At 58.0% G+C, this 27,289-nt stretch overlaps 10 protein-coding genes across 10 annotated transcripts; 7 read left to right on the top strand and 3 right to left on the bottom strand.

Annotated features, from left to right (window-relative positions):
* Window positions 1-844: 844 nt before the first annotated feature.
* Window positions 845-1,392, top strand: BXZ73DRAFT_105601 (uncharacterized protein; the record flags this gene model as incomplete). Its single annotated transcript, XM_048016322.1, has 2 exons — window positions 845-900; window positions 990-1,392. The coding sequence occupies 2 exons, from the start codon at window positions 845-847 to the stop codon at window positions 1,390-1,392; spliced, it is 459 nt and encodes a 152-aa protein (XP_047873543.1).
* A 1,666-nt stretch (window positions 1,393-3,058) lies between these two features.
* Window positions 3,059-3,415, top strand: BXZ73DRAFT_6472 (uncharacterized protein; the record flags this gene model as incomplete). Its single annotated transcript, XM_048021768.1, has 1 exon — window positions 3,059-3,415. A coding segment is annotated over one exon (357 nt), but the record flags the coding sequence as incomplete, so codon positions are not given.
* Window positions 3,416-3,891: 476 nt separating this feature from the next.
* Window positions 3,892-5,301, top strand: BXZ73DRAFT_105599 (uncharacterized protein; the record flags this gene model as incomplete). Its single annotated transcript, XM_048016321.1, has 5 exons — window positions 3,892-4,252; window positions 4,314-4,570; window positions 4,634-4,880; window positions 4,948-5,150; window positions 5,206-5,301. 5 exons carry the CDS (start codon window positions 3,892-3,894, stop codon window positions 5,299-5,301), a joined length of 1,164 nt encoding a protein of 387 aa, XP_047873541.1.
* Window positions 5,302-7,198: 1,897 nt separating this feature from the next.
* Window positions 7,199-7,651, top strand: BXZ73DRAFT_609 (uncharacterized protein; the record flags this gene model as incomplete). Its single annotated transcript, XM_048021714.1, has 2 exons — window positions 7,199-7,493; window positions 7,554-7,651. Coding segments are annotated over 2 exons (393 nt in total), but the record flags the coding sequence as incomplete, so codon positions are not given.
* A 3,633-nt stretch (window positions 7,652-11,284) lies between these two features.
* BXZ73DRAFT_80883 (monooxygenase FAD-binding protein) lies at window positions 11,285-12,457 on the bottom strand (the record flags this gene model as incomplete). Its single annotated transcript, XM_048023374.1, has 1 exon — window positions 11,285-12,457. The coding sequence occupies one exon, from the start codon at window positions 12,455-12,457 to the stop codon at window positions 11,285-11,287; it is 1,173 nt and encodes a 390-aa protein (XP_047873539.1).
* A 914-nt stretch (window positions 12,458-13,371) lies between these two features.
* BXZ73DRAFT_80882 (uncharacterized protein) lies at window positions 13,372-14,429 on the top strand (the record flags this gene model as incomplete). The annotated part of the gene is made up of 6 exons (XM_048023373.1): window positions 13,372-13,431; window positions 13,486-13,507; window positions 13,558-13,660; window positions 13,868-13,947; window positions 14,045-14,233; window positions 14,287-14,429. The coding sequence occupies 6 exons, from the start codon at window positions 13,372-13,374 to the stop codon at window positions 14,427-14,429; spliced, it is 597 nt and encodes a 198-aa protein (XP_047873538.1).
* Window positions 14,430-15,558: 1,129 nt separating this feature from the next.
* BXZ73DRAFT_53402 (uncharacterized protein) lies at window positions 15,559-17,452 on the top strand (the record flags this gene model as incomplete). The annotated part of the gene is made up of 5 exons (XM_048020996.1): window positions 15,559-15,742; window positions 15,812-15,971; window positions 16,038-16,345; window positions 16,414-16,970; window positions 17,111-17,452. 5 exons carry the CDS (start codon window positions 15,559-15,561, stop codon window positions 17,450-17,452), a joined length of 1,551 nt encoding a protein of 516 aa, XP_047873537.1.
* Window positions 17,453-20,124: 2,672 nt separating this feature from the next.
* Window positions 20,125-20,568, bottom strand: BXZ73DRAFT_6435 (uncharacterized protein; the record flags this gene model as incomplete). Its single annotated transcript, XM_048021767.1, has 2 exons — window positions 20,125-20,278; window positions 20,327-20,568. Coding segments are annotated over 2 exons (396 nt in total), but the record flags the coding sequence as incomplete, so codon positions are not given.
* Window positions 20,569-22,681: 2,113 nt separating this feature from the next.
* BXZ73DRAFT_80880 (uncharacterized protein) lies at window positions 22,682-23,755 on the bottom strand (the record flags this gene model as incomplete). Its single annotated transcript, XM_048023372.1, has 7 exons — window positions 22,682-22,731; window positions 22,828-23,073; window positions 23,220-23,304; window positions 23,345-23,414; window positions 23,447-23,551; window positions 23,642-23,691; window positions 23,744-23,755. The coding sequence occupies 7 exons, from the start codon at window positions 23,753-23,755 to the stop codon at window positions 22,682-22,684; spliced, it is 618 nt and encodes a 205-aa protein (XP_047873535.1).
* Window positions 23,756-24,801: 1,046 nt separating this feature from the next.
* Window positions 24,802-26,489, top strand: BXZ73DRAFT_80879 (uncharacterized protein; the record flags this gene model as incomplete). Its single annotated transcript, XM_048023371.1, has 4 exons — window positions 24,802-25,483; window positions 25,583-25,602; window positions 25,912-26,411; window positions 26,474-26,489. 4 exons carry the CDS (start codon window positions 24,802-24,804, stop codon window positions 26,487-26,489), a joined length of 1,218 nt encoding a protein of 405 aa, XP_047873534.1.
* Between the last annotated feature and the right edge of the window lie 800 nt (window positions 26,490-27,289).

The following is a 27,289-nucleotide window of genomic DNA, read 5'->3' as shown; positions in this document are numbered from 1 at the left end:
AGTGTCGCGTGCTATCGGGCGCTACCGTTAAAAACACCTTTTGCTGATAGGCTTCGAGCTGGAATCGCCCGCTCCTAGTCCTCCTCTCAGAATCCGACCGGGGATCCTTTGTGCCTCCTCTTTCTCCTCTTCGTCCTCCAGATGGCCTTATTAAGCTGAAATGGACTTCAGCGCGGTTGATCTCATTGAAAACTTTCGAAATATCTCGTTGCCAGGTGGGTTGTCTCAGCGCTCATAGGTTGTTTCTCATCGCGATGATGGTTCTGGTGTCTAGCAGAGCCTATAGCTGACTGCTGATGCACGCTCACATTAAATTCTCAACATGTCTCGGTCGGTGCACCACAAATTCGAACTGTTCCGCCAGGTCGCTGGTCCTGGCTGGAATGCTAAGACTGACACCCTGGCGCATAAAATTGCGATAGGTGATATCCTCGAAGCAGCGAGACCGGGCCCATGACACCTATCTTCCCTCATTTTCCAACTTTCAACACTCGACGCTTTTCGCTCTGTCGAGTGGGCAGCAAATGCAGCAAATGCATAGCTTACCATCGCAGTGGCCACGCTCGTCGTATCGTTCACTTGGATCCACCTTTGCCTCCTGCTCCGCAACCTCCCCTCATCCCTCTCCCAGACGTTGCTACCAGCTCCCCTCAACCGCGAAGTTCGTACACCGCGTCTATGCATAGAGCCAAACCAAAGCATCGGACATGGGCCCAGCCTCGCGTTGTCCGTTTCGACCGCGCAGAAGAGGTCATACCTTTCAGTCTCATGGGCCCTCCACACGCCCCCCCTCTTCCAGAAGGAACAGAACTTCGTCGGATCAAGTCTTCAACACATCCCATATATGCCCCCAACGATCTCTTACAGTACTTTCCTCGCCTTTGGGACCTTCGGCGACGCGTGAGCCCCAAGTACGTACCATACTACTGGTCGCGCTTCGCCGAACCGGCATTCCCACAGCCCCGCTTCCGTGCCGACACCCCTTCCAGCTACCAGCACCACCGCGTCTCGGAAGTGATACTGGTCTTCGCCCCGTGCTCGCGTACGGAACTCTCGTGGTCAATCACTGCTCGCGCCCACAACGGCCACACACTCACCGTCGAGGACATCCTCCACACCATCACCATCTCCCTCTTCCACCGACACACCCCCTCAAACCCGCTCCCGAGGAACCACCCCTGCCGTGCGTTCTGGGAGGACTCACGCCTCTTGCGCGTTCTTCACGGACACCATGATGTGCACGGCGCCGGCGGGGTGACGCACGGCGACCGTCTGCGCAACGTCGATCTCTACCATGCGGATCGCGGGCGCGCACTGTACTTCCGCGGCATCCGCCCTGAGCAGCGGCCAGGCAGCGACGTCGTGTACGTCGTCGATTTGCAGCAGGAGTGAGGCTACGGCCTGGGCGGGGGCGCAGCAACGCGACACGTCGGCAGGTGCGTGTAGCGCGGGGCTGCATCGGAGGCTCAGACCTCAGGGGCTCACGGTGTCTTTCATCCAGGTTTCCGGCTTGCGAGCGCGCGTCCGCAGGTCTCGTGTGCCTCGCGTTGTCTCATGTCAAGCACTGGATCCGGGAGCACGGTGGATCAGCGCTTCAGCTGTTGCAAGCCAAGGCGGCGGAGGCTGCTGAATGGAATGACGCAGCGGCCTTCACGGTGCGCGCGCGGGCCGCCAGCGCTCGGCCAAACCGTGTGCGCTTCGTACGTGGGGAGGGCTGCCTCGAGGCGGGCCAGATGCTGGAGTATCTTCGGGCGCATAATACGTGAGTTCAATGCGTCGCGATTAGATAGAATGGCAAGGATGATCCTAATGTTCTTACGTCAATGATGAGATATTACGACGACGAACCCATCTCGCGCAAGGACTCTCGATGCCTCTTTCAGCGATGAGACCAGTACTCGGTAATGGGATGCTGGCGTGTAAAGCTGACTTTTTCAGGCCACTCGCTTGAGCCCGGACCGCACGGTCTCGGCCTTTGCTGGGACGAAGGAAGAATCGATCTCATTCTTGGTCGAGGACGAGTATCGGAAGCGGCCTTTCAACCTTAACTGTCCATGATGCCTCGCCAATTACCCTCTCGCGTACAAAGAACTGTACCGGAGTGATCGAGCGTGGGCGATCCCTCCATGCGGGCGTACACGCGACTCCAACTGCGCCACGCACATCCCCCAAACGGCAAGCCAGATAGAACGCCCTGCGTAACGCCTTCCTCCCGCGGCGCAGAGTATCGACGGCGACTTGTGGATCTGCGCCGCCCGCCCGCGGGGGAGAGGTGTATAAATCCAGGACAGCGCCGCTCGTCTGACATGTCTGGTGCGCCCTCCCCGCCTTCCTCCGCCCGAACATGCAGCTCTACCCCATCTCCCTCGCTACCTGCTACGGCTCTGGGGCCGACGCTCCCCTCACCGGGCTGAACCACCTGGTGTCCAACTTCTCACCCGCCTCACCCACGGCCGCCCTTCGGTCGCCGTGGACGGCGCCCTCGCACCCCGGGCATCCCTCTCATCACAGTTCACCGCAAGCTCCTGCGGCGCACACGCAACGCGCGCCCATTCCTCCTCACGCCCCACGGATGCGCCCGCTCAGGCTCCCCGAGGAGGAGCAGCACCGGCTGGAGAAGGCGAGACATCGAGCGCATCATCGTGAGGCCCAGTTCCAACCCTCGCCGTCACTGGCCCCCTCAAGTGCCCACCACGCCGCCGCGCGCTCCCCACTGCCACACCCGCCGCCGCATCTCCCCCCACAAGCCCATCCCTCTGCAATCCCCACGAGCCCTCGCGCCCGCCCCCGCGCGCGCTGGGTCGACTCACCGCACGCCCCGGCGGCGTTCCCCTCCCCGTCGATCTCCGCGTCCTCCATCCCCTCTTCGTCCTCCTCCGCGTCCTCCTCCGCGTCCTCGGCGCCGATGTCCCCACGCGCCCATCACACTGGCCAAGCACCACCCCAACCAAACATCGTCTGGGACGTCTCGCAGCCCCCATCGCGCGCCACCAACGCCCAGGGCTGGCCCCTCGACCCCGCGCATCTCCAGCAGACCCCGATCAGCGTCCGCCACCCGCGCTCCGTTCTCCTCGTCCTCCCGAAGCTCGACATGGAGATCGAGGTCGCCCCGAGCCGGCGCGCGCCCAGCCGGCACCGCGCCGAGGAAGCGACGCTCGCGCACGCGCTGGAGGGCATCTACGTCGCGCTCCAGGAGCCGGTCTCGCCGCGCGAGATGAAACGGCTCAATCCCGCACAGCGCGACCAGCTGTTGCGTGCCGCGGACGAGAGGAGCGCGGACGGCGTTCCGCGGGTGGTGGACCATCTTGGGTGGCGGCGGCGGTTCCTCGGCCTGAGGCCTGCGTCGAGGAGCGAGGTTTCGCAGGCCGATGGGGGCCGCGTGGATGATGGAGAGGTGTTTGTCGTCGAGCTTGGCTACGTCGATGATTGAGCACGGTGTTTCTGCTGTGATTACGAGATATGCTCTGCTGTTTCCTGGCTACGATGTGCTTTTACGCGCACTCCGGCCTTCTCGGGTTAGACACGGAGCGGTGTATCATAGCTGTATTATACCAGGGAAGGATGGGTGTGTTGCTATCTATGACGGAGGTGTACGATACATCGATGAATCCCACGCAGCTTCTGATTTCCCGCGCGTGTGCAGTTTGGCTCACAACGCAATTAATACCGGGACGTCGTGCCGTCAGAAACGCTCGTGGCACGGCGCTGCATCCCCAGCGCTGCCACGAACTTCCAGCTCAGTACCTCGTGCGAGGCTGTAGGCGAGGCAGCTTCTCATTCTCCGCCGCTCGCAAGTCCAAACGGCAGCAAAGCCTCGTGCAAGCGGTGTGGACAAGACATCGCTCCTCTTGCTCGACCGTCATCGATACCTCCCTCTCCCCCTCTCGCCCAATGCAGCTGCACAAGTGCCTCGCTCGCTCGTCCGCCAGCCCCGCAGGCTCTGAAGGCGCTCAAACCAGCGCTTTGCCTTGCTCTGGGAAGGTGGAACCGCCGAAGCCGTTTTGCGAGGCGCACTACGCCGAGTACGTCGCGCTCCGCACGCGCAAGGCGATCGCCGCACGCGACGCCGCGACACTGCAAGGACTGGTCGACAACATCAAGGGTAGCGAGGACCTCGGGGGCACGTACTCCCCCGTGCGCGAGGTGCGCAAGGACGCGACGGTCATCCAGGTGTACCTTGAGTCGCTCGAGGTGGCTGTCGGAGCCGATCAGGAGTTGAAGGAAAGGTTCTTGGCGGGCAAGGCGGAGGGAGGTGCGCATATCGCGGTGCGAACGTGCTCTTGCTATTGATTAGCGTGCATTGAAATTGACAGATCCTGGAGAGGATAAGAGCCTGGAGGAACAGAAGGAAGTCGCCGAAGCGCTCTTGCGTTCGCTCGAGCAGAAGGAGACGCGCCTGCTTCGCGAGGAACAGACGAAGACGACACCCCTGGAAGCGTCTGGTAAACCCAAGATGAAGACCGTCGATGGAAAGCACGACCCGCCTCACACTATCTCCGACGCCCACGTGGAGGCCTTGACGAACCCGTCTGCGTTTCGATGCAATGACCCCAAGCTTAGAAAGGAGCGTGTACACGCTGGTCGGGCCAGGGTTCGCCAATGCGCCGTGGGGCACTGCTCTGAGGAATCCCAGGAAAGTCGTCTCTGTTTCGTCCATCGCATTACAGCAATCTCCAGCAAAGTCGGTTGCGTCACCGACGACATTACAATGGAAGCAGCTCGGGCCGCGGTCGTTCGACACATGGCCGAGTGCCGGACCCTACCCGAGAAAGTCTTCTCCTTGAACACCGAGCTTGGACACACCGTACGGAGATACTACAAGTGCGTCAACGACATGATGAAGAGCGCCATGAAGCACCAGAACGCATGTGCATGTTGCTGTACGTTTGTTGTCTCCACTGAATCTGTGATTCTGCGTAGTACATTTGACTGAGTCTATCCCGTCAGCGGCGTCCGAGTACACCGCATACTTGAACGACCTGAGGGAGAAGAGAGACGCCGCATCGCATCTGCTCCTGCAGACTCTGAGTCCTTCGATTCTCCAGAAGGCGTTGCCCGAAGGGACCGTCAAGGAACATGCCCATCTGTTGGTCAAGCACTTGGACAAAATGGATGCACGAAAGTCGGGATGGGCGTTCGGATGTTCATTGGTAGGTGCTCACGGAGGCAACTGGCACTCGACGTACTGAAATTTCGCCACCACAGGCTTTCGCTGCGGCAGCCTCTGTGGCCGGAGCTCCAGTGGCAGGCGCGTTGGGTGCTGCGGCATTGGGCGGATGGGCAGTGCGGAGGCTCCTTTGAGGAGAGATTTCTGGAAGGTCTAGGGAAGCTGTATCTTGTGTATCTTCAAGCGTATCTTCGAGCGATCAGAGCGTGCTGTCTGCGCGCTCTGCGGACCTTTGTACTACTCGAATCTACGGAGGAAGGCACGGTACAGGAAGGCACGTTCCTTGTCCATCACCGACGTCAACAACGCAGCTCATATCGCAATCCAGTTTTCGAGGATGACCCCGAGCCTCGCGGTACAGGGCGAACTGGAGATGAGACTCGGGCGCGACTCGCAGTGACTGGACACGCCGGACGCGTGGCAAGCGTTCATGGAGGAGAATACGTTCGCACCTCAAGGTCGAGAGAAAATGAGACAAGGAAAAGAGGCTAGTTCTGTATGGGGGATACAGTGAAGGAGGGGTAATCGACGATCGTCGGCAGGATGGCCTCTCTCGAGGCCAGGCAGCTGGCCATATGTACACGGTACCTGGACCTGGTGTGTCCGGAAATCCAAATCGGCATTGCAAGCCGAAGATCTTGTAAGCGTGTTTTGATTAGATTGCATTGCATTGCAAGCCCTTGCGAGGCGCTCAGGTTGACTGGCGACGGCATTGCAAGCTCAGTAGCGCCTCGTGAGAGATTACAAGGCGTCTGAAGTTATTGCAAGGACTTACCGTACATGGGACCATATTGTAAGGCCTTGCGACGTCATGAACCCTCCTGCCGACGACGAGGGACTTAGAAGATTTCGTGAATGCGCGCCTTTTCAGCGCTCCTCTCTCTGCTTCCACCACGTCAGTCCCCCTTCGTCCTCCTCTTCCGCTCCCTTCTCGGTTTGTTGTGTCCATTGCCACTCCACATGCATGGTGTCGCATTCAGGTTTGTGACGTTTTCCTTTGCTACCCTTCTGTGCTGATTATTTACCCTCCATGTCCAGGTTCGATATCGGACAGTCGTGCTGGCACTGGGGAGCGGGTCAGACCATGGGCAATGATAAACGTATGTGTATACTGCCTGTCCGCACGTGCCTTGCTGATGTATTCTCGGTCGAAACAGGTCTCATGTCCCTTCTCATGTGATTCGTGAATGCCATCTGGCCACAACGCAGGGTGTACTCAACGGCGGTCACTGCTGCGCTAGTTACCTACATATTGAAGTAAGTCGTCTATTGATGAGCCTCACTGGACACCCCATATGCTATGTTATCGTTTCTGTCTCTCCGTCTCGTTGTTCCTCTACCGCCTGTATTAGTTCTCTGTGCTGTACTGTAGTTAAAAGAACAGAATGATTACATTGGATTACTGGATTATAATGGATGTGCAAGTGGTAATCGGCAATTGACACAAACCTGGACGCCCAATTGACAGGCAGGCTGACACATTGTGATCTCGGGTAGCCTTATTGCAAGACGACAAAAGACGCGCGACTGCATTGCGAGCTATTTCGCTTGGATTGCGATGCCTCGCGAGACCGATCAACCCGGTAGCGCTTGCGACGCATTGCGAGACGCCGCAATGCCGATCTGGATTTTCGGACATGGGTGCCGCGCGGGCCGTACCGTCGTCCGGGCCGACCAGCTGGCTGTGACGGTAGTGCCGGTCACGTGTAATGTGACGCACCGTGCCTTCGATCTCAAGCTCCTTGGCTCTATCTGGTTTCGTCCTCCGCGCACATAACCACCATCGCGCGGCAATGATTCCCCCAGCTAGGAGTGTGTTGTTGCGGGGATGGGAGGCAGCTGGTATCGAGAATACCACATGCTGATGCACCAATGCCAGAATCGTCTGCTGCCAAACTCTATCCCATTGGGGATATTTGGGGGTATCGACGATTATCGCCACTGGCTGTCTCTCTATCTCTCCTCACCCTACCCACCATGACATCCTCCTCTGGACGTCGAAAACCCCCTGCGCCCACACCGAGCACTCGATGCCGTGCTCTCCTTGCCGACAACGTCTCCAGATGCTCTGCCCCGCTCCCCCGCGAAGGCTCTATATGCTGTGTGGCGCATAACGACGCGTACTCGGTCAGCTACCTCAAGTACAAGAGCGTTTCGAAAGAAGCCAACGACCTCCGTAAGCACGTACAGCTCCGTCGTGGCGAGGTGAGCGGCCTGGCGCTCGAGCAAGTGCTTGAGAGGATCAGTGGAATACATGCGTACCTCGACACCACCACCGAGGAGCTGGCTTTGCGACGGGAGCATGATCGAAGGTTCATTGGTACTCGTAAGTAGATCATGACACGGTAGGGATGGAGGGCATAGTGTCGATAATGTGTACATATAGCCGACTCTGGACACCAGTTTCGCCTCGAAAAGCTAGAACAGCAACAACGAAGCGCGCGCGACCTACTCCGCATGCTTGAAACTCGGACGCGAGTTTTGACACGCGAGAAAGACACGGGTGGACGTCGCTTTCGTCCTATCGCCGTCGGAGCGCGGACTAGGCACGGTACCGTGCGGTCGCGGACGTCATCCCCTCCGCGCACACGCCCCCAACAACGTATCGCAGAAGAGCGCAGAGGTCAGGCAAAGCAAGAGGCGCAAAGGAGACTATCCGAGGCGCAAATCACACAGCACGCAGTGGTCGTCGAAGCAGATCAGAAGCGGCAGGAGGAAGGGGATGTGCTGTTTGCGCGCGACACCGAGATGTCACTGTGGGTGTCGCGGGTCGAAGCAACGACGCAGGTATGGAAGCAATTTCCAGACAAAAAACCGGCCGCGGCGGTCAGGGTCGATACAACGGTTCTCCAAGAGGCGAACGTACTAGGAGAAGAGGACCCGTGCGTCCAAGCCGTACAAGGCCAGACTTGGGAATGGGCCACAGGCAACGGGTTTTCCGCGCTAGAAGTGGAAGACGAAGATGAGGAAGAGTCCTGGTTCGACGAGCCTTCCTTCGAGGAATCTTCGTATGGCCCGTCGGAGGAGTCTGTGTCCGGTGAGCCCTCGTTCCAGGACTCTACGAGCCCCACGTTGCAGGAGGAGGGTCACAGCGAAGTCGTGGATGCAAACCAACAAGAACGGAGTCCCACCACATCGCCGGCACCAGCAGACGAGGCTCTTCACGTCCAACCCTTCCCTCCTCCGCCTCGAATGACACTTCCCATGATCCTAGCTCTCGAACTGCACATCCCCGGCTTCATAGACGAGCTCAACACTCAACCGCTGATTCTCAACAGCAAACAAGTACTCACCAAACTTCAGAGTGTTCGTCCGCGCGAGCCCGAAGGACAAGGGAATACCCGTGGACCAGAACCAACGCCGGTTTCGACTGCGACATGGAGGTCACCAGGGGAGAGCTCCCGCCTCGAAGGCACACCAGCCCATGTCCCGTCGGATATCAATACGGACCTCAAGGAGACGCAGCATCCCCTCGCCCCCGTCAAGACTCCTACTCCGGATCTCCACCCTCGCCCTACTGCCTCGCGGAGAGCGTCGCGCGAAGGACACGCCATCAACATGCCGGGCGGGCCAGATCTAGACCTGGGCTCTGACACGGATTCCGAGAGCGACGAAGACGACGAGCAGCCTTCAGGATTTGACGCGACGATGGACACGATCGTGGTGTTTGTGAGTTCACGGGTCTTGCTCGCCGAGTGTTTGCGTTGTTGAGTATTCCTCGAACCGGCTGCAGGGTGCCGTCGCGGCGGTGGTCTCCTTCGCTGCGTACAAGATTCTCCGGGACGCGCGTGGAGGTCGGGCATTTTCAGGGATTGCACGCGTTGTGAGAGACGCTGCGAAGGTTTTGGCGGCCATGGGAAGAAGATGAGGGGGGTGGAGGAACGTTTGAGGAGGAGGTAAGAAGTGCCAGTTTGCTATTCAGCGTGAGTCGTCGAGTATTCGTGGGAACCTCCTTCTTATTATGACTGGCGCTTCTCATCAGACGTCCTCATAGGTTTCCACGTCATTCCAACAATCTTCAAGTGCTTTCGACAACTTCGAGCCTCCATCAGAACCCCATCGTGCTGTCTAACATCGTTTTCAAGACGACTCGCACCTCTCGTTCAGCGCACAATATGCAATATATAACGACCACCTCCTCGAAAATGGCCGTGGACTCAAAATTCTAGGCGGTCACGGACGACTCGTGAGTACTTCGTGGCCACCCATTGGCATCCGCCGACTGGATAGTCACTTAACCTCCATCATGGACCTTTACAGTGTTCTCTTATCGTCAGGAGTGCGCACCGCTGGGGCGAGCTCATCGCATTCATTCGAGTGTACTTGACCTGAACGGAGCCGAACATCCGGGTTGCCCGGCTCGTGGTGGCCATCGATCCCTGTATCAAGCACGCGGTGGCCGAAGTGACCACCTGCAGTTCAACGGCGCCCCATCGAGGACGGAAGCGCTGTTGTCCACCGCCCACAGGAACCAGTCAACGCGCGAGGCGGGTGTACAAGAACTCTATGACACGCGCGCTCATGGTTATAAACGGCATCTGTAGCCCCTCATGGCTGGACTGTAGACGACCGGGCAGCTTCCCCACCTTCCGCGAGCGCCGTAGAAGTGGCCTTGGCAGCGTGGGAGCCTCGCATGAAAACCGCCTCGGAGATGAACACGAGATAAACGGAATGGTTCGGGCGTTTCCCCGCGTTCATATCCCTCTCCCGCCTCCCCCTCAGCCACCGGATTCCGCCTTACCTGCTCCTCTCCCCGTCCTCCCTCTTGCCATGCCGGCCCAAACGTTTTACCGCGGGGATCGCGAACGGACGTCGCAAGTGACCAGCTCACTCCAAGGCACAACGCCTCCGCGCGCGGTCCGTCGTCGCGCCGCCAGCTCCAACCTCACAGACCTACCACCGCCAACGCTACCCACGCTGAATGTAGACGTGGACATCACCATGGATGCACCGCCGGAGCCTCCGCCTAAGGACCGCCATACGGCGCGCCCGACACGCCCCAGCCCGCTGAATCCACACTTCTCCTCCCACGCCCACCCGCGCTCGCGCACGACGTCCACCACTACCGCGCCCTCACGCCCTCCCTCCACAAGGCCCCCGTCATCTCGCGCGCCATCCTCGCAGGGAACAGGGAGCAGCAGCGGGACGGAGAGCAGCGGGCTGCCTGGGCGGCACGGCGCGGCGGACGTCACGCTCACGTTCTTCCAGATGGGCTTCAGCGAGATGACGGTCTACGCGAGCACGTCGTCGCGGGTGCAGTACCATGTGTCTGTGCACATGAACTGCTTCTGCCCGTCGTCGTTCATCACCGTCGTGCGCAGGTACCGCGTCGACGGAGACTTTGTCGCGTCGTTCGAGTGAGTACGCGTTCCTTTGTCCGACGCGCGCGTGTCGGAGTGGCTCGGGCCGCTCGCTGACAGTCTCTGTCCACCTCGCGCGACGCTATTTTTGGTGCGGGAATAGGATGGGCATCTCGACGCAGCGCGCAGTCGCGAACATGCGCGGCACCGAGAAGCCCCTCGACTCGGTGTTGACGAAGGCGGCGGGTCGAAAGGCAGACGTAAGCCCATCCTCATCGCAGCGCGGCGCATCGTTGACGCGCCTCTCGGTGCATCCAGGATCGCCTGTGGCAATGGCGCTGGGACGACGATCCTGCGCATGCACTGTGCTGGCATCGCGAGGCTCCCGCGCGATATGTGCGTACACCCACATTTCAATTGCTTCCGGAGCTGAGCGGACATGAACTGCGGCAGTGCTACTTCATGGACGCGTCGGGGCGGCCGTCCGGGCCGATGGTTGCCGTGTTTTCTTGCCAGACGTCAATGCCCAATCCGAGAGACGGGGCATCGGCGTCGCTCACTCTCTTTCCTCATGGATACGGGGTGGCAGACCATGTGTTGGTGTCTGCGCTGGTCGTTGAGAGGAAGAGGCTGACGCCTTCGATCGGACTTGGAATGAGCACGAACCCGTTCAACTGAGCCATTTGGACATGTATTCTTCGCTGCAGCCCGCTGTATCATAGGGCACTTGGCTCGACTGTTCGAATAGCTGCGGAAGACACTTGTGTATTTTTACAAAGCCCCTGACAGTGATAGTAATCGACTCTATACTTCGTGCCTACAGTCCCCGCGACTTTTTGAAAGACTTCACTGTGGAATGCGGAGCCTCCGGCCCAATGGCGCTCTCCATGTTGGCAGCAGTAATGGCCGTCCACTTCGCGCTCTCCTCAAATAGCTTCTCCTCCGCCCTCTTGATCGCCGCCTCCCGCTCCTCCTTGCTCGCCCCTGCATTCACCGCCTCTGCGATCGCCAACCCCATCTCCAGCCCATCCAGCATCGACACGTTCGCCCCCATCCCAGCAAACGGCGTCATGACATGCGCCGCGTCCCCAATGACCGTCACCCCGTCGACGTGCTCCCACCGCAGCCCCGGCGGGAGCATGTACAGCGGCCGGCGGTAGATAGCATCGTCCGCACCGTGCTCGATGAGCTTGCGGAGCACCGGTGCCCACCCCTCGAACTTCTCCAGCAGCACCGCCCGCGCCTCCGCCGCGTCCGACGGGAGCGGCCAGTCCTCTGGGCCGCGGAACCAGGCGTACGTCCGCACGCGCCCGTCGCTGTTCCGCTGCGCGATGAGCATCTTGCCGTCCTGCATCGCGCACGCCGTCCCGTTCCCCACGAGCGCGCGCGCGTCCGCCATGTTGGGGCGGTCGACGACGTCCGGCGTGATGACGACCTCCGCACCGGTGATCCCCGCGTAGTAGCACTGCGCGGGGGTGACGAGCGGGCGGATGCGCGACGCAGCGCCGTCTGCGCCGGCGAGGACGTCGACGACCGCGGTGTGCCCGTTCGCGAACGAGAGGGTGTGGGTGCCGTCGCCGTGCGGGGTGACGGAGGTGAGTGCGTGGCCCCACTTGACAGAGTCGGCGGGGACGGCGTCGAGGATGATCTGCCGCAGCGCGCGGCGGTCCACCTCGGGGCTGAGGTCTTCGGGGCGCACGTCGCGGGCGCCGAGGATCTCTAGGAGGACGTGGCCGTCCTTGCCGCAAACACGGGTCTCGTCGCCTTCGGGGCGGGAGACGGCATTGAAGGCGGCCTCGAGGCCGTTCTCGTAGAGTGCGCGTTGGCCGTACGCCCAGCGGAGGTCGAGAGTGCCGCCGAGGTGGATGCGGGCGGACGGGCTTGCGTCGCGCTCGTAGAGGGTGGAGGGGACGCCGCGTTTGACGAGGGTGAGGTGGAGGACGAGACCAGCGGGTCCGGCCCCGATGATAGCGATGCGAGGGGTGGCCATGACGAGGTTACTGTGGTTCGCTACTGCTGAAGGCTCGTTTTTGCAGCAGTATATATACCATTTTGTCGATCGAAGCTGCAGCAACAGATTTCCTCATTCCGACCTTGACCCAAGGGTACGTAAGCCACAGCATTTACGGGGATCGAGTCACTGCAGACCCGTTGACACTCACGTACCGGCGACGATTCCTGCCGGACGGAAGCCATTCGCAGCGAGTTTCGTGACTGATCATGCTGAGGCCTGGTGCTGTCGGGTCCTGGCTACTGCGAGGACTATGCCGAAGCGGCCTTCTGACGGCCTGGCTCATGAGTGCTCGACTGCGTACGATACAAGCGAACTTCATGGTGTATGCCTCAGGCACCCAATGTTCGTCAGTCATCAGTCTCGCATGAAATACAAAACCTCGTACTCACCGACGAGACAAAACATAATTTGAGCCGCAGTCTTTGAGTAGCGTCACGACGATGCCAGTATTTCGAGTCGTATGTTGGTAGATTCGATTACAGATGCGATCTCTAGACTCTTCCTTGGCGCATCGAGGGTTGGCACGACAAACCCGTTCCTTGAGGTATCCAACTGCATGAGAAAGTGAATTTTCTCCTGGAGCCGGCTCTGGAGCTGGCTAAGCGAGAAATCGGAGAAAAGTCGTTTTAGCCGAGCGGCTCCCCGTTTTCTTCCGTTTTCCAGGCGCCGAGAAAAAGGAAAAAAATGCAGAGAATTTGAGAAATTTGGCTGCTTGGCTTTTTCGTCATCGTAGTACATATCATGGCCCCCTTCTCAGCTATCATCGTCACCATCCTCCCCGCACCCTGCCCCGCACTCACACACACCACCCTAGCCCTGCCTGCCCCACTCTTCCCTCAACCAACCTCCTGCCCTTTCCCGCCACTGGGCTACCTGCCACCCACGCCTATATGGCATGTATCATCCTGCTTCTCCCCGTCCTTCTCGTGTGTGCAGGGGGGCTGAGGGCGGTACTGGGCTCACTGTGACCACACACTTGCACCCGTTCCCTCTGCCACCTGCAGCTGTGTTGCACTTTGGATCGAGGTGAGTGCTCACTTGGGTGTGATGGGTGCGCTGACCGATTTCGTGTGCAGAACGGCCACCCGGCCCCGGCCCGCCGGGTATGCGCGGGTTATGCGCTTGCATCCACGGGTTGGTCACGTGTGCCGAGCCACCGTCCACGCATGACGTAGTCACGTACGTCTTCTCCTTCTCCTCTCTCCCTCGACCTCCCACACCCCTGGGTCTCACCGTGCCCCCTTTGTCGCCCCCTCATTAGCTTCTCATGGAGTCTGCAATAGTGGTGTTTGTCATGTTCGATCCTCGTCTGGCGGCGCGCCTCTGCAACCACGCATATAGCCCCACTCGAGGGCATGTCCGTTGACTGCCCGCGTGCGTGGCCAGGAAGGCATTGTGTCCCCAGCACCTGCACACACTCGTGAGCACGGATGCTCCTCCATCACCTGCTAGCACACGCTGGGCAGGTGCGGTAAGGTTCGAGCACTGGCGTGCCGAGCGCAGGTATGTCAATTTCCACTGTCACGTCAATCCAACCATTGAGATTCAATGAGTCCCTCCCAGGGGTGTACATCATCAAGCAATTCCCGCCATGCAACCTGCACGAGCCGCTTGTCGAGATCGAGCTGGATCCCCCGAGAATGAGCTCTCGCACACGTACGTGCGGTGCGGCCGGTGGGAGGCACACTGCTGAAGGTGGGGGAGTTGAGGGCTGGCGGAAGCTGCACGATGACGAGTGCAACTCTTTGTTCAGTGAGTTCGGCATCCCTGTCATCGCGTGCTGTAGGCACCAACCTGCATAACAGACATGTTGCCTTGTAATGGCGGAGAGGCGTATGGGCACGCGATGGACGACTGCGGCTACCTCTTCCTTGCACGAATGCCGTCTCCCCCGCACGACCCGCGCCGCCAGCAGGCGTACACTCGCTGGCGCCTTAGCGGCACGTGACAGCGACCGTCGAGTTGCCACGACCGCCCTCCACCCCCCGGTATCCTGCCTCCCTTGACATTGGGGAACATTCGCAGCAGTGCGCTGCACACCCACTCTGTCTTGCAGATCCACATCTGCTCGCGCCGCATCCCATCCCCCACACCGGACCAAGCTGCATCTGCACATCCTTGCCACCGCGCTCTCCGCCTGCGCCCGTGCCTCCAGCGTGCACACGTTCGCCACCGCCATGATGTCCGCAGGCAGGAGTGCGAGCACCTCCAGGCGCCCGCACGCTGCACGCCATCATGGAGTCAGCTGCGACGAGGAGTGAGGGGAGTTCCAGGTCCACCTCACGAAATGTAATTACTCTACCTGCTGTGTGCTGTTTCCGTGCGGCCAACACATCCTCTTGTAGAGAGTTTGTGGACTCCCGATTTGGCCAGTCAGTGCTGAGAGGTTGTCTGGAGTCATGCTTTGTGCATTGTCAACAGCCCTGATTGTGGTGCGCACAGGTTTGGAAGGGTACTGGATGGTGACCCAGATGTGGACTGCAGCCATGTGTGCCAGCCACACTATATGTAGGAATTGGCACGTACCTCTCGTTCCACGTGCCATGAGATTTCAGCCAACCACGTGAATATCATGATCGCACTTTGATTACACCTCTTCTCCACCCAAGGATCTCCTAGACCTTAGCTGTGACTTTCCCTGTCTCTTACTATCAAGTCTTGACAACATCACATCTTGCAATGTCCCTGCTTCGTTTGGCCTCCCTCTGTGAGGTGATCAACCAAGACTCTTGTATTGCGGAAGCATTCACAATCAAGTCTCTTGATATCCTTGTCCAGCTCGTATCACACTTCGGTCACTATCTATCCTGGTCAACATCTACTCCTATATCCCATCCTCCTCCATATCTACCCCTAGATATCAGTGGTTTCTTTGCCTCTGCATTGCAGATACCTGTTAAAACCTTCAACTATTCTTGGCCAAGACTTTCTCCCCTACTTTGGAAGGAAGAAGGCTCAAATACCACTCCATCCACTGAGTTGGTGAGCATTATAATCAAATACGGTGCTCCAAATGGCATTGGTAAGGGCATGGCAGTTCCGTATCAATCCAAATTGTCACAATCTGATTCCTGTACATGACAGGTGTATATCATATGCATCCTCCAACAGATGTCTGCCTTAATAAATCCTGCAAATATACAACATCTCACTTAGCAGGCCAGCCTTTCAGGCTAGCAAACTCCAGCCCTGTTCATGTGGTGTATCATTCTCGAGAGCATGGCCCTGTTCCCGCAGTCCGGTATAGCACACACTGCCCCAGTCAGTATAGCATATACTACTAACTGGCACTGGTTCCCCTATTAACCTAAGTCCCCCAATGCCTTATAGATTGTCGCATCAGCTACTACCCAGACTACTATGTGGATCCTGCAACACATGACCGGGTGTACTATCTTCAAAAGTCTCCCCGGGTTATCCAAATTGCCACACACGAATATATTGAAGTGTCTCTTTGTGAGCGATTTGCAAATTCTGCCTCTGCTGCATGGTCTGTTAGAAACATGTGCACACTTTATAGTAGTGACTGACTGGTATGTTGCAGTGTCTCATTCAGCAACAACTCCAGAATATACAACGCAGAACATGCAGCTGCCATCTCCACATTTCCATCTAGCTGGACAAGCAATAAGCCTCCGCTCACTCCAAAATTTGTCTCAGATGCCTTTTTTCTCTCTGCACTTCTAAAAGATCACCAGGAGCGAGGAGATGTATTGAAGCTCAGCAATGATGGCACTCAGGCTGTACGGTTAGACAGTGTACTGCAGGCGCGGACAAGGAGACTAGCAGGGCCTGGCAGAGAGAATTGGGGACATAGGTGCTTGAGATGCAGTTGGGAAACACGTGATGTGCACGGGAACATCTGTGAGTTGTGCCGCACTTCCAGGATGGTTGATGACTTCTACTAAATATGCTATAAGTTTACATCCGAGCGGTGGTAATGGACGGTGTTACTATTGGGAGGCCCTGTTGCGGAATCAAGGACTGCAAGAGACCACTGCCTACCCAGAGAGACCACTTTTGCACGGCACATGAAAGATATAACCAGATCTGTGTGGTTCTGGTATGCGACCAGCCCCGAACAGATGGCTTCAAGACTTGCTCCAAAGAGGACCATCGACGTTTGGAGAAGATATACCAACCATCAGCTTACTTTGTACTTAGAAGACGGCTTCGCAAAACTGGAAGCACCACAATAGAGGCCGACGAAGACACTAATGAGACAACACCGGAGTTAGTAGAGGTGGACGCTGATGGGGAGTGCGAGGATATAATGGAGACAGAGGAGGAGCAAAGGATGAATGCAGATGCCGAAGAAGCTGTTGGAGGTGACCAACACTGCCCATCGAAGCCTGACGAAGGCAACAAAGCCCCACGTGCACGTTTTGGTCGCCGCCGTACCCACAATGAACAACTGGTGGTTGCTTGCTGCGGTGTCATTCTAGGTCGAGCTACCTTTTATGGTTCAGAAGCCCCTCATGGTGCTCAGGTGCAGTGTCATTGAGATTTATTCTTATGGTAACCCTCGACGCTAACAAACATCAATAGATTTTCCTTGAGAAGCTGTTTCCGAAACCTGAAGTTGTCCCAGCGGTTATCTTTTACGACAACGCATGTTCCTTACGAAAGCACCTCCAAGCAAACAGGGTTTCACACTTCGACAAATGTGCTTTTCCAGTAGACGCATTTCACGCCAAAACCAAGCACAAGGAATCAGACGCATTCTGCAACACCCACTGCAATGCCGCTCGTTGGCCTGAACTTCGTGACGGAGACAAGTGGCGGTTCAACTCGTCTGCTGCAGAGATGACTAATGCTTGGTTTGGGGGTTTTCAAGCCATAGTTCGAGAGATGAAGGAGGAGAAGTATGACTTTTATCTAGACGAGATGATCACCCTCAGGAACAGACTCATTTGTGCAGAGCTGGCAGCCTCAGGTCAAAACCCTATTGCTAATGCTGTAAAGCTGTAGTTTTTATAAATTAATCCACTGGGATAGGAGATAGTGTGCAGTGGGCGCCCTCATGACAGGGATCAACATGCGGGTCGTCAGAGGGCTACCCGTACCCTCACCCGCAGATACACGTGGGTACTGTACTAGCATCGTGTGGGGGTTATGAATAGTAAGTATTAGTATACAACATAGTCTGCAGGTGTTTGTTGCGGTGGGGAGGTCCCGCGTGAAGTGTGCCCGTGTCGCGCAGTTCGCCTCGTGGCAGCCCGCATCGGCGTGCAGGTAATGGCGAGCGTGGGGACGAGGGTGGTGAGGGAGGTGGACATGTGGGAACACCGTCAGGCTCAGGTGGTCGAGGGCGGCATGGGCACAAAGGAGGGCGGCATGGAGGATGACAAGATGAACGCACCTCAAGACAAGGCGAAGGGCCAAGGCGAAGCTCGTGTCTATGCTTCCTCATCTCGTATTACAGTGACGATGATGACAAGCATGAGCGTGAGGCGGATCTCGAAGTCCCCCTGCTCCTCGCTGCGGCCGACGTCAAGACGGCGTGGCATATGCGCGCCTGGAGGTGCTTGCGCTCCCACTCGCAGACGTCACGGTGGCGGCGGACGCGTGCGCGCTGGAAGCGCGGGCACAGGCCGAGAGCGCGGCAGCGAGGACCTGCCGATGCAGCTCGTTCTGACGTATGCAATCGCCATCTCGCATACACATCAGAAGGTGAAGGCGACGGGGCTCACCTGTGTGCACGCCGCTCACGTGCGTCGGTCTCCAGGTCCTCTCGCGAACCGCATCGAGAGTGGCCTCGAGGACCCCATCTCCCCTGCACCTCGCCCTTCTCCACACCCTCTCCAGCCCGCCGCCGCCGCACCACTCCGCTTGCGGTCGCGTGCCGACAGACGACGACGAGCGTGTGCCCGCCGACGACGTACCCACGGTAGACAGTGGGGAGGGCGCTGCCGCTCGTGCCGCCGCCCGCTAGCGGGATCTGGACGCGGACGAGGACGATGAGGCCACCCCAGGGGCGGACGTGGCCTTAAAAAGCGTACGCGCGCCAGGCCTGGGCGTATCGTGCGGGGGTCTGTGCGTGCGTGCAGCGTGCGGAGGGGATAACGAGGGAGAAGAGAAGCGGAGAGGGAAGAGGACGAGACAGCAGAGGAGGACGAAGGGAGGGATCAGAACGCGCATGGGGGAGAAACGGGTCAGCAAAGGAGCGCGGACGGAGGAAAGTACATTACCTCCCAGAACACGTCCGCTCAATGTCGATGTCCGAGTCCGTTGGGCTCACCACGCTCCGGCTCGTGCTCGTCGTCGTCCTCACTCGAGACAGCGTCAATGAGCTCGTCGACGTCCATGTCGAGCTCGTCCTGGACCTGTCGGCGCACGCGGTCGATACGTGCCACTTGGTCGTAGTAGTCGTCCAGTTCAACGTCCAGGTCCATGGTTTCATCGTCGTCGCCCTTCGCCGCTGTCTCCGCCAAGATCTCCGCGACCCACGCCCGCACCTCGGCCCCCTCCTCCTCCCTGTTCGCCATGCACTCCGTCTCCGCATGTGCACCTTGCGCCTCCCGCCGCGCGCGCCCGGTGTGCTGGACAGTGTACGCATCCGAGAAGGAGCGGGGGCAGCACGCGTTCAGCGCGCCCTCGTCCATCACGTCGCTCGGCTCCCAGAGCGGGAGGTGCTGGGCAGGGGAGACGGAGTGGTGCTCGCGAAGGTTGAACGTTGAAGGAGAGGGCGTGGGCCACGGCCGAGAACGGTCGGTTCTCCAGCCTCGCGTCGAGCACGTACGAGGCCACGGCGAGCGCGTGCCCGTCCTACACCGTCCGATTGTGAGCGCCGAAAGAGGTCACGGAAGGCGAGAGACTCACCACCCGAGCGCGTTCCCGTCCACGTCCAGCCCTACACCGTCCGGGCATGCACGTGAACGCCGAAAGAGTTCACAGAAGGCACGAGATACTCACAAGGTGGCGGCCCACCCCTGCGCACTCAGGCTTGTCCGCCGGTCCTTCCACACCCGCCCGTCATCCTCCATCCCTGCATGCGATCTGGGAGTGCTGCGCCAGTCCAAGTCGCCGTGCACGAGTGGGCGGGCAGCGCGGTCATACTCGTCAAAGTCGGCCGTTGTCGCCCGCGGAACTGGAACTCCTCTGCCTCGGTGCGGTCGACGGCTTGGTGTTGAGGGCGACGGGGCTCGGTGATGCGGACGTGGTCGCCAAAGAGGAAGGAGGAATAGAGGAACAGAGGCGGGAAGGGGGTCGGAGAAGTCGTGAGTCGCGACTCTGGGCAAGCCATGTGCACCCATGCGCGTGAGCGCCGACTCGGGCCATTACACGTGACTGACCCGTCGTTTCAAGCGCCGAACCCGAGCGTACCCTGACCCGTGAGCTTGCTTGTGCCGCTGTGGAAGACGCATTGTGTCGAGTGTGGGTAGGGAGCAGCCATGAGGTATCAGGTTGGACGCTTCTGGTATAGGTAAGAATATACTCTACAATGATACATCCCGATCACAGCCATTCCAGCCACAGTGGACACAAAACACAGATGTATGCTGACAGCCTTCTGCACCAGACCAGCCGCAGTTGCAGAGACCCTTGGTGTTCTTGTTAGTGAAGTTCTGTTGGTGCTTTGGATACTTTTTGTAAAAGCCGTGTGGCTTGCCCTTGTAAAACTTGAGGCCAAAGGTCTTGTTGAAGTACACACCGCTGATACGCCCAGGCGTGAGGCAAGAAGGCAGCTTGCACCAGGTACCGTCGAAACGTTGGACCTCCTTGGCTGGTACCCAGGGAGTGACCTTGTGGGCAATCTTCCCAGCGTACATGATCAGGACATGTCCGGCAAGGTATCTGAGTGAAAACATTAGATACTGAGAAATTTGTATATGCGGGACTCACTCAAAGACCGCATTGCCAAGCTGAGGAACCTGCATGTGGCCGCCAATGAAGAAGCCGACTGGAAAGGTGACAGTGGGGCCACCATCACCACCATCATAGTGAAGTCCGACGTCTAGCTTCCACACAACCGCACGGTTGAGCCACGGACCAGGGTCGTTAGCCTCAAACCACGCGCCAGCGAGGAAAGCGTCCTGATACTGCTCGAAAACCTCGGGGAAAGAGACTTCAAACAGGCCCGCGAGGAAGGCGGTGAGCTCAGCACTGTCGTCATAGTAATCAAGAACTGCACGGTTGCGGGCCTTGCCCTGTGGGGTTTGATTGATTTGGGCGTTGGAGGCATACGTGTCTTGGCTAGGACACATAGGCTGACCAGGGCCGATTAGAAAGGTGAGAAATAATGGGAAGCAAACCACTCACCCCGTGCGGTTTGCCTTGCACAGGCCAGTTCTGGCAAAAATGGTAGTTCCCACACCGTTCGCACTTCTTATGAAGTTCGTCTGAGTTCGTCAGCCCCAGGATTGAGATCTTGTCATGGCGTTCATATTCCATGATGTGAGAGCTCAGCCTGTCTACCGGAGCTGGATGGCGGCTGGAATTGCAAGCACCGTCGCCGTCGGGTGTAGGTGGGACGACGGCAGCCATGTCCTGCACACCTGCTTGGTAGGCAAACTGCATGTGTTCCTGAATGTATGTTAGCGCAGAATGGCAGTATAAGGCATAAGCACGAACAGGAATACCGTCGTTTCTGAGCAAAGTTCGCATCTCAGGATCTCGACGGACCTCATGAAGATGCTGAGTGGTGCGGTCTTCTGTGTACTGTAAGGAGATGTCGAGCTGAGGTGAATGAAGCTCATGAGTGGCGGTCGAGTTGTTCTAATACAGCATTCAGATGACATGCTAACAACGTAAACGACTTAACTCACCTGTGGGTTGCTCCTCCTGCTAACACCAAAGTATACAGCCACTGTCTTCCCATTACAGTCCTTGTAGGTCGCCGAGAAAGGGAGACGTTTGTCGGAGGGGAAAGGTCCGACCAGCGTGATGGGGTCTCCGTTTTCGTCCTTGAACTGGGCTGACTGGCCTTTCTTACAGGCATTTTTGCAGTCACACTCGAGCTGCTCAAGGGTTTTGCTAAGAATGAAAGTCGGCGACTGGTTACGGACACGCTCGGCGTGCTTTCGTCCCTTTTCGCGGGCACGGTCTATTCTGACCTGGAGAGACCGAGGCATTGTCACATTCTTGCAACCTCGGCGCAGCTCACGAGGAACAGGAGGGACATCAAACTCTGGTTTGAGAAGCTCCATGGGTTGGTGTGTAAGGGTCTTGGTCCCAAATGCAGATAGATACCTCTGAGAGCACTCACCAAAGAGGGTATCGACTTCTTCTTCCCTGGGGAAGGAGGGTGGACCTCCCACTCCTGTTGGGCAGGCACCTAGTGCAATTGCATGTTATGGGGGTTTCATACAGCAGTGAAAGGATGACTCACCGGAGGTAAATGCTCCTGCTGCCTCAGCTTGGCCTGCTGGCGAAGACGCTGTGCCTTATGCCTCTCATTCTTCTTTCTCTCCTTTTCTTTCTTGATTTGAGCCTTGGATATGGGGGGAGGTGGATCACACATAACCCATAGAACTCCAGGGAATGCGGGGAGATATGCCGAAGGGGGCAGAGGGCTGTTGGTGAACATGAGACGGAAGCTCCAAGGGCCCGGTCAATGGCGCACAGCGTGCTGGAAGTTCGATTTCAGCTGACTAAGCAAATCTCTCATTGACTCAAGTGGGATGGAAAGACGACGAAAAGCAGTCTAATAACATTAATGTCCACCAAGCATACAAGTGCTACTGTAATATGCATTGCAAAGAACGTCCAATCGAGTCGCGCTGTGGTGGTGAAAATAGGCGCCCATAGACGGCGAGATATCACGTCAACACTGAAGATGGACGAAAGTAACAACACAACTCACTTATATGGCTGAGATGGATGTGTGCACCTGAAGGCTCTGTTTGATACTACTATTTGCAACTTAGTAGTATCAAAAAGAGCCTTGCAGCCCCGCCGCAACCATTCTTCACTCTTCTGCAAACATGTGAATGGGGCGAAGAGCCTACAAGATGATTGGCAAGGGCGGATGACTGAGCGTCATGGGCGAAGCTCACCAACATTAACTTGACAGGTAGGCTTGTATTTCTGCACGAAACGACCTTGGAACAGGACCGGCGTACGCTTTGCAGGCGGCCAGCTTGGTGACATGCTCTCCAGTAGCGGCTGCGAGCGCAAACTCTTGGACGACTGTGACAACTGCGAGGCGGGGGCACGAGGTGAGCGGACGGCGGAGCGGTGTTGGAAGAAGAAGTGCGCTTACCATATCGTCGTCGGAGTCGAAGACAGGATCGTCATCCGCTTTGCACCTGCACGAGGATGAGTGAGAGCGTGTGGAGGAGAGTAATGCTGGAGCCACTGGTGAGTGGCTGCATCGACGGACAGAGGGGCGGGGAGGAGCGTACCTGGGGGCATGTCGACGTCCGTGTCGAGGGCTTTCGCGAACCCGTCTCTCCAGGCGAGGACACTAGTGATACGCGTTTTGTATCTGTCGTCGGCGGGGGCGGATGCACCTGCACTCGCCGCATCGGAGGAGGAGCAGTAGGAGAAGATGGACTCGTCTTCCTCGGAGTCGGAGTCGGAGCCGGAGGAGGAGGCGAAAGAGGAGGAGGCGTAGGGGTGGGAGCGCGGGGTCCGGTCGCCAGTGGGAGCTGTGTGCAGAGCCGTGGGTGGCGCGGAGAGCATGCCCAGAGTACCAATAACGCACGGATTGTGGACGAGCGGCAAGGCGAGGGATACAGCCGGAGAAGAGGACGATGAGTGGGTCGCCGGGGGCTCAGGGGTAGGATAAACTTACAGCACGCAGATGTTGAAGCAGCAGGCATACGAAGCCTCAATTCGTGGCGGTGACGAGAGGTGGGCGAAGCGAGCAAACGTGGGGGCTTGACTAACGTTGCAGCAAATCGAAAGCGCCAGGCGCACTTCTCCATAGGCGCAGTCGGCCGACGACAGGCCTAGGGAGCCTGACAAAATGGCGGGGAGGGGGACGAGCCTAAAGCAGGCATGTAGTAAGAACGAACTCACCTGAGTTCGTAGCCTTCACGCAACCCTGCAACAGATAACGGCCTCCTCAATGACGAGTTGTTGGGTCTTGAGATGCCGGACGACTTGCATGAGTCAAGGGTGTGCCTGCATAACGTAGCGCGTTAGATCGGAAGCAGAAACGTTCAGACGCGTTAAAACGCGTCCCAAGACGTACAAGGACAAGTCGGAACGCACGGCAGTCCGTCGACTGGACTGCCGCCGATGCCCTGGTGCGGGAAAATACACTGTATCCAAGTTAGACAGGTATCCGGAACGTCGAAAGAATGGCAGACTTACCGAGTTCAACATAAGGGTTTGAAGTTACTCGAGGAGACCCCTCCAAAGTCTCCTCGAGGGGAACGCCCCCACCATCAGCCCCCCGCGGCCGGGCACCCACCCCCCGAGGCACTGGGCCTCTTTGGTAGCAGATGCCCGTCATGACAACAGACTGGGCCCTAGTCTGCGCAGGTGCGGGGGTCATAAGTGGTACGCGTCCAAAGGAAGAGACGCGTACGAGACGCGCCTTTGACCCCGCGCGGACGCTGACTAAGCAGCGCCCACGCACGCGCTCCGACGCCAGTTCCTCTGCGCGCGATCTCTGCCTCTCTCTCCTCCTTCATAGCTCTCCCCTCCCCCCTACACCGATGACCATGGTTTTCGTCTCCCCGCCCTCATCGCCCCGCCTCTTTTGCAATACAGCGCCTGTACGATCCCACCTTTTCCGCCAAGTATAACTTGCCGTCCGGCCCTGCCTGCGCCGCGCCCTCCCTCACAATTCGCAGCATTCGCGCTCGACCGCGTCCCATTCAACACGCGCGTGATGCCACCTGGGCCGGTCAACAAGCGACCGGACCAGTTCACAATCCCATGTGAGTGCTTTCCACCACCCTACCGCGTTCTGTCCCCATGGCCACTACGGCTGCGCCAGCCTCCGCTCTTCCCCGTCCCGTCCGAGTACTCTTTCACGGCCGCGCGCTGATCGCGTTTCCAGCCCGCTTTCTCCACCGACTCGAGTCGCCTTCTCGAAAGGCTCCGGCTTAACGCATGCCCGCCTCGCGACCTCCTCACTCCAGAAGTCTCGCGCCGCCATACTTCCTCCACCGCGCCTCTCGCGCTCCTCTGTGTCTGAACCCCCGTCGTCGCCGCTCATGCAAGTGAGTACAGCCTCGGAGACGTGCAGTGACGCATGAACTAGTCCACGGCCGTTACGCGGCGTTTCTTGTCATCAACACGCAGTAAAACGCGGCGCACCGTCTAGAACGTCCAACCCATCCGTCGTCTTCAATACCAAGAGCCTCATCGGCCCACCCCACCTCACCGCGGCGACTACATGCCACTGCGCCCCCCCCCCCCCCATGCCCAACCCGAGCATCGTTATTTCGGAAGGCTCCCCACAATACGAGGCCGATCCAGACGACTTCTCGCGACGGCTTAAGATTTCCTCATCCTCCCCACGCGGCCCGCACGCGCGCCCTGCTGCCAACGGCAGTCCCGGTAAGCTCTACGATCCCAACACCGACTCGGTCCGCAAGACTGCCCCCCATGTCACTGCCGAGCCCGACGCGATGTCCGATGCCGCATCGAGTTCTCATTCACCGCGAGTCTCCCGCATGCACCAGTCCTCTCAGGCCGCCCGCAACCTCGTCGAACACCGACAGCTCTTCGATCCTCGCAAGCACGATGCGGTTCAGTTCTCTGCGCAGAACCGACATAACGCCACTGTCACCCCATTGCCGAGCGGTCGCCCAACCCCTACACCCAAGTCTTCAGGAGACTGGGTCTCCGCGTCTTCAACCTCCTCCGCTTCGTATGCCCATTCATCCATATCTTCCAAATTCACCCTCTCCTCCGCCACCGACTCCTCTTCTGCATCATCCGCTCTTTTCGACTCCTCAAATCCCGCGGGCCAGAGGTCCGAGGACAGCGCCTCTAGCGCGAACGCCTTCTCTCGAAAACTGAAGGAGGTTTACCGAACGATCAGTGGCTTGGAGACCAGGCTGTTGGGTAGCGACAAGGATCGGGACAGGGCAGAGGATGGTGAGCGTGGATCGCGGGGGGGTATTGATCAAGGGACGCGCGAGCAACAACGCTCTCGCGAGTACAACCGATGAGGGCGAGTCTGAGCGGTGGCGAAAGCTCGTATCAGAGCACCAGCAGTAAGTAATCCTATCTGCGTCTCAGCTTGGGGTCTCATTATGCTTATGCTACTCATCAGACTCACGGAATGCATCCGCGAGATGTTCGCTCCGACGCTCTCACGCTTGCGCCCACGGTGCCCGCCTCTCTCGAGAACGTCCCGCAGAAGTACAACCTAATCATTAGGTTATGGTCCCATGCATTCTACCATCTTCTGGAGTCGCCTCGTCACGCTGCGTGGCCACCAACAAGCTCGCCAGTAGCTCTTGAGTACCTTCGGTAAGTTGCATGTTCCACTGTTTGGAGCTCGTTCTCATCCTGTTTCTTAGCAATTCCTTAACTATGCCTATGTATTCTACGGCGGTCTCATCGAGGAACGCAACTTCGCGCAATACCGCGGGCCGTTCCTCGAGGCTCTCGGCGACATGTCTCGCTACTGGACGGCCGTCAGCGCCCTCATCGAAGGGACTGATTCTACAGGCAACACACTCACGGTATCCGCCGTTGCCAAGAACAACCTGCTCGCCTCCAACACCCCTCGCCCATCGTCCCCGAATCCTCCCGCCACCGATCTCCCATCAGCTGCGGTGTTGCCAACCCCTGCACAGATCGACGACAGCCCTCAGTCATCTGAGGCTGAGATGCCTCTTGGTGCCGATGACGCAGTGGGTGCTGTTCTCCATATCCACAACATCCCTAGCATCGGTCAGGAGGCAGCCCGCTTGATGGAACTCGACCCCGACCAGGAGCGCTGGTGGCAGGTCTCAAAGGATTGGTTCGCGCGGCGGCTCACAATTGCCCCCAACTCCGCCAAGCTCCACATGAGAACGTGAGTGAGTATGCGTGCATGAAAATTAGGCTGAGTATTAACTTAGTACTACCGGTTTCTAGTAAAGGCCAGGAGTAGTAGGGGCATCATCGAAGTAGTAGAGTGTGCTGTCTATGTGGTCGGTCCCTTGCAAGAACCTCTCCAGAATATCATGAGACTGGACAAGGTTGGCTGACTGCAGAGAAACTAGAGGGCCAGTAGTAGATGGGTTATAGATGTTTGTAGTGAGGGACACATCCAAAGTTGTATGTAGATCGATGGTGGGCGTAAGAACCGCATCTGAGTTAGTAAAGACAAGAGAACCATTAGCTTCAACGGGCAGAGGATGGGGGACTGGAAAAGTATCGACATCTGCTGTAATACCAGAACGCATTAATTCAGAAGTATTAGTGAACGGGGTGGTAGACGTGTTGGAGGATATACCAGAATCAGACTGGAGAAGTTCAGGACTAGTATCGGACTCAATCAGAATAGACGGGAGAAGCGAGAGAGATAAATCAAAAAAATTGTCCAAGAAATCATGTGGAAACGAGAGCTCCAAGGGAAAGAGGTCGGAGAGAGTAGTGGCCATGTCAGAAGGAGCAGAATGGATTTGGATCATATGAGCAAAATGAGGGGGGAGCTCACAGACAATAGCAGACTCTGAGGACGGCCAAGGGAGATGAGGGCTTACTAGAGCACCTGAAATCTCCACTTCCTTCTTATACTGCCTAAAGGTGTCTGAAGAGCGGAGATACTTCTCCCATATCTCAGGGTTCCCGCGCCGAATAGCAACTTTCATTTTGTTCAACGTGGAATATGCGCAAACGGCAGGATGGAACCGTTCATTGAGAATCTTGCGGTGGTAATGAATTCGAGAGGTGTCTTGCCGGCCTCCG

This window comes from Epithele typhae, assembly GCF_022376455.1.
Source record: "Epithele typhae strain CBS 203.58 chromosome Unknown BXZ73scaffold_68, whole genome shotgun sequence".
NCBI lineage: Eukaryota > Fungi > Basidiomycota > Agaricomycetes > Polyporales > Epitheliaceae > Epithele > Epithele typhae.
The sequence above is the reverse complement of the archived record's forward strand: the minus strand, read 5'-3'. Positions and strand labels throughout refer to the sequence as shown.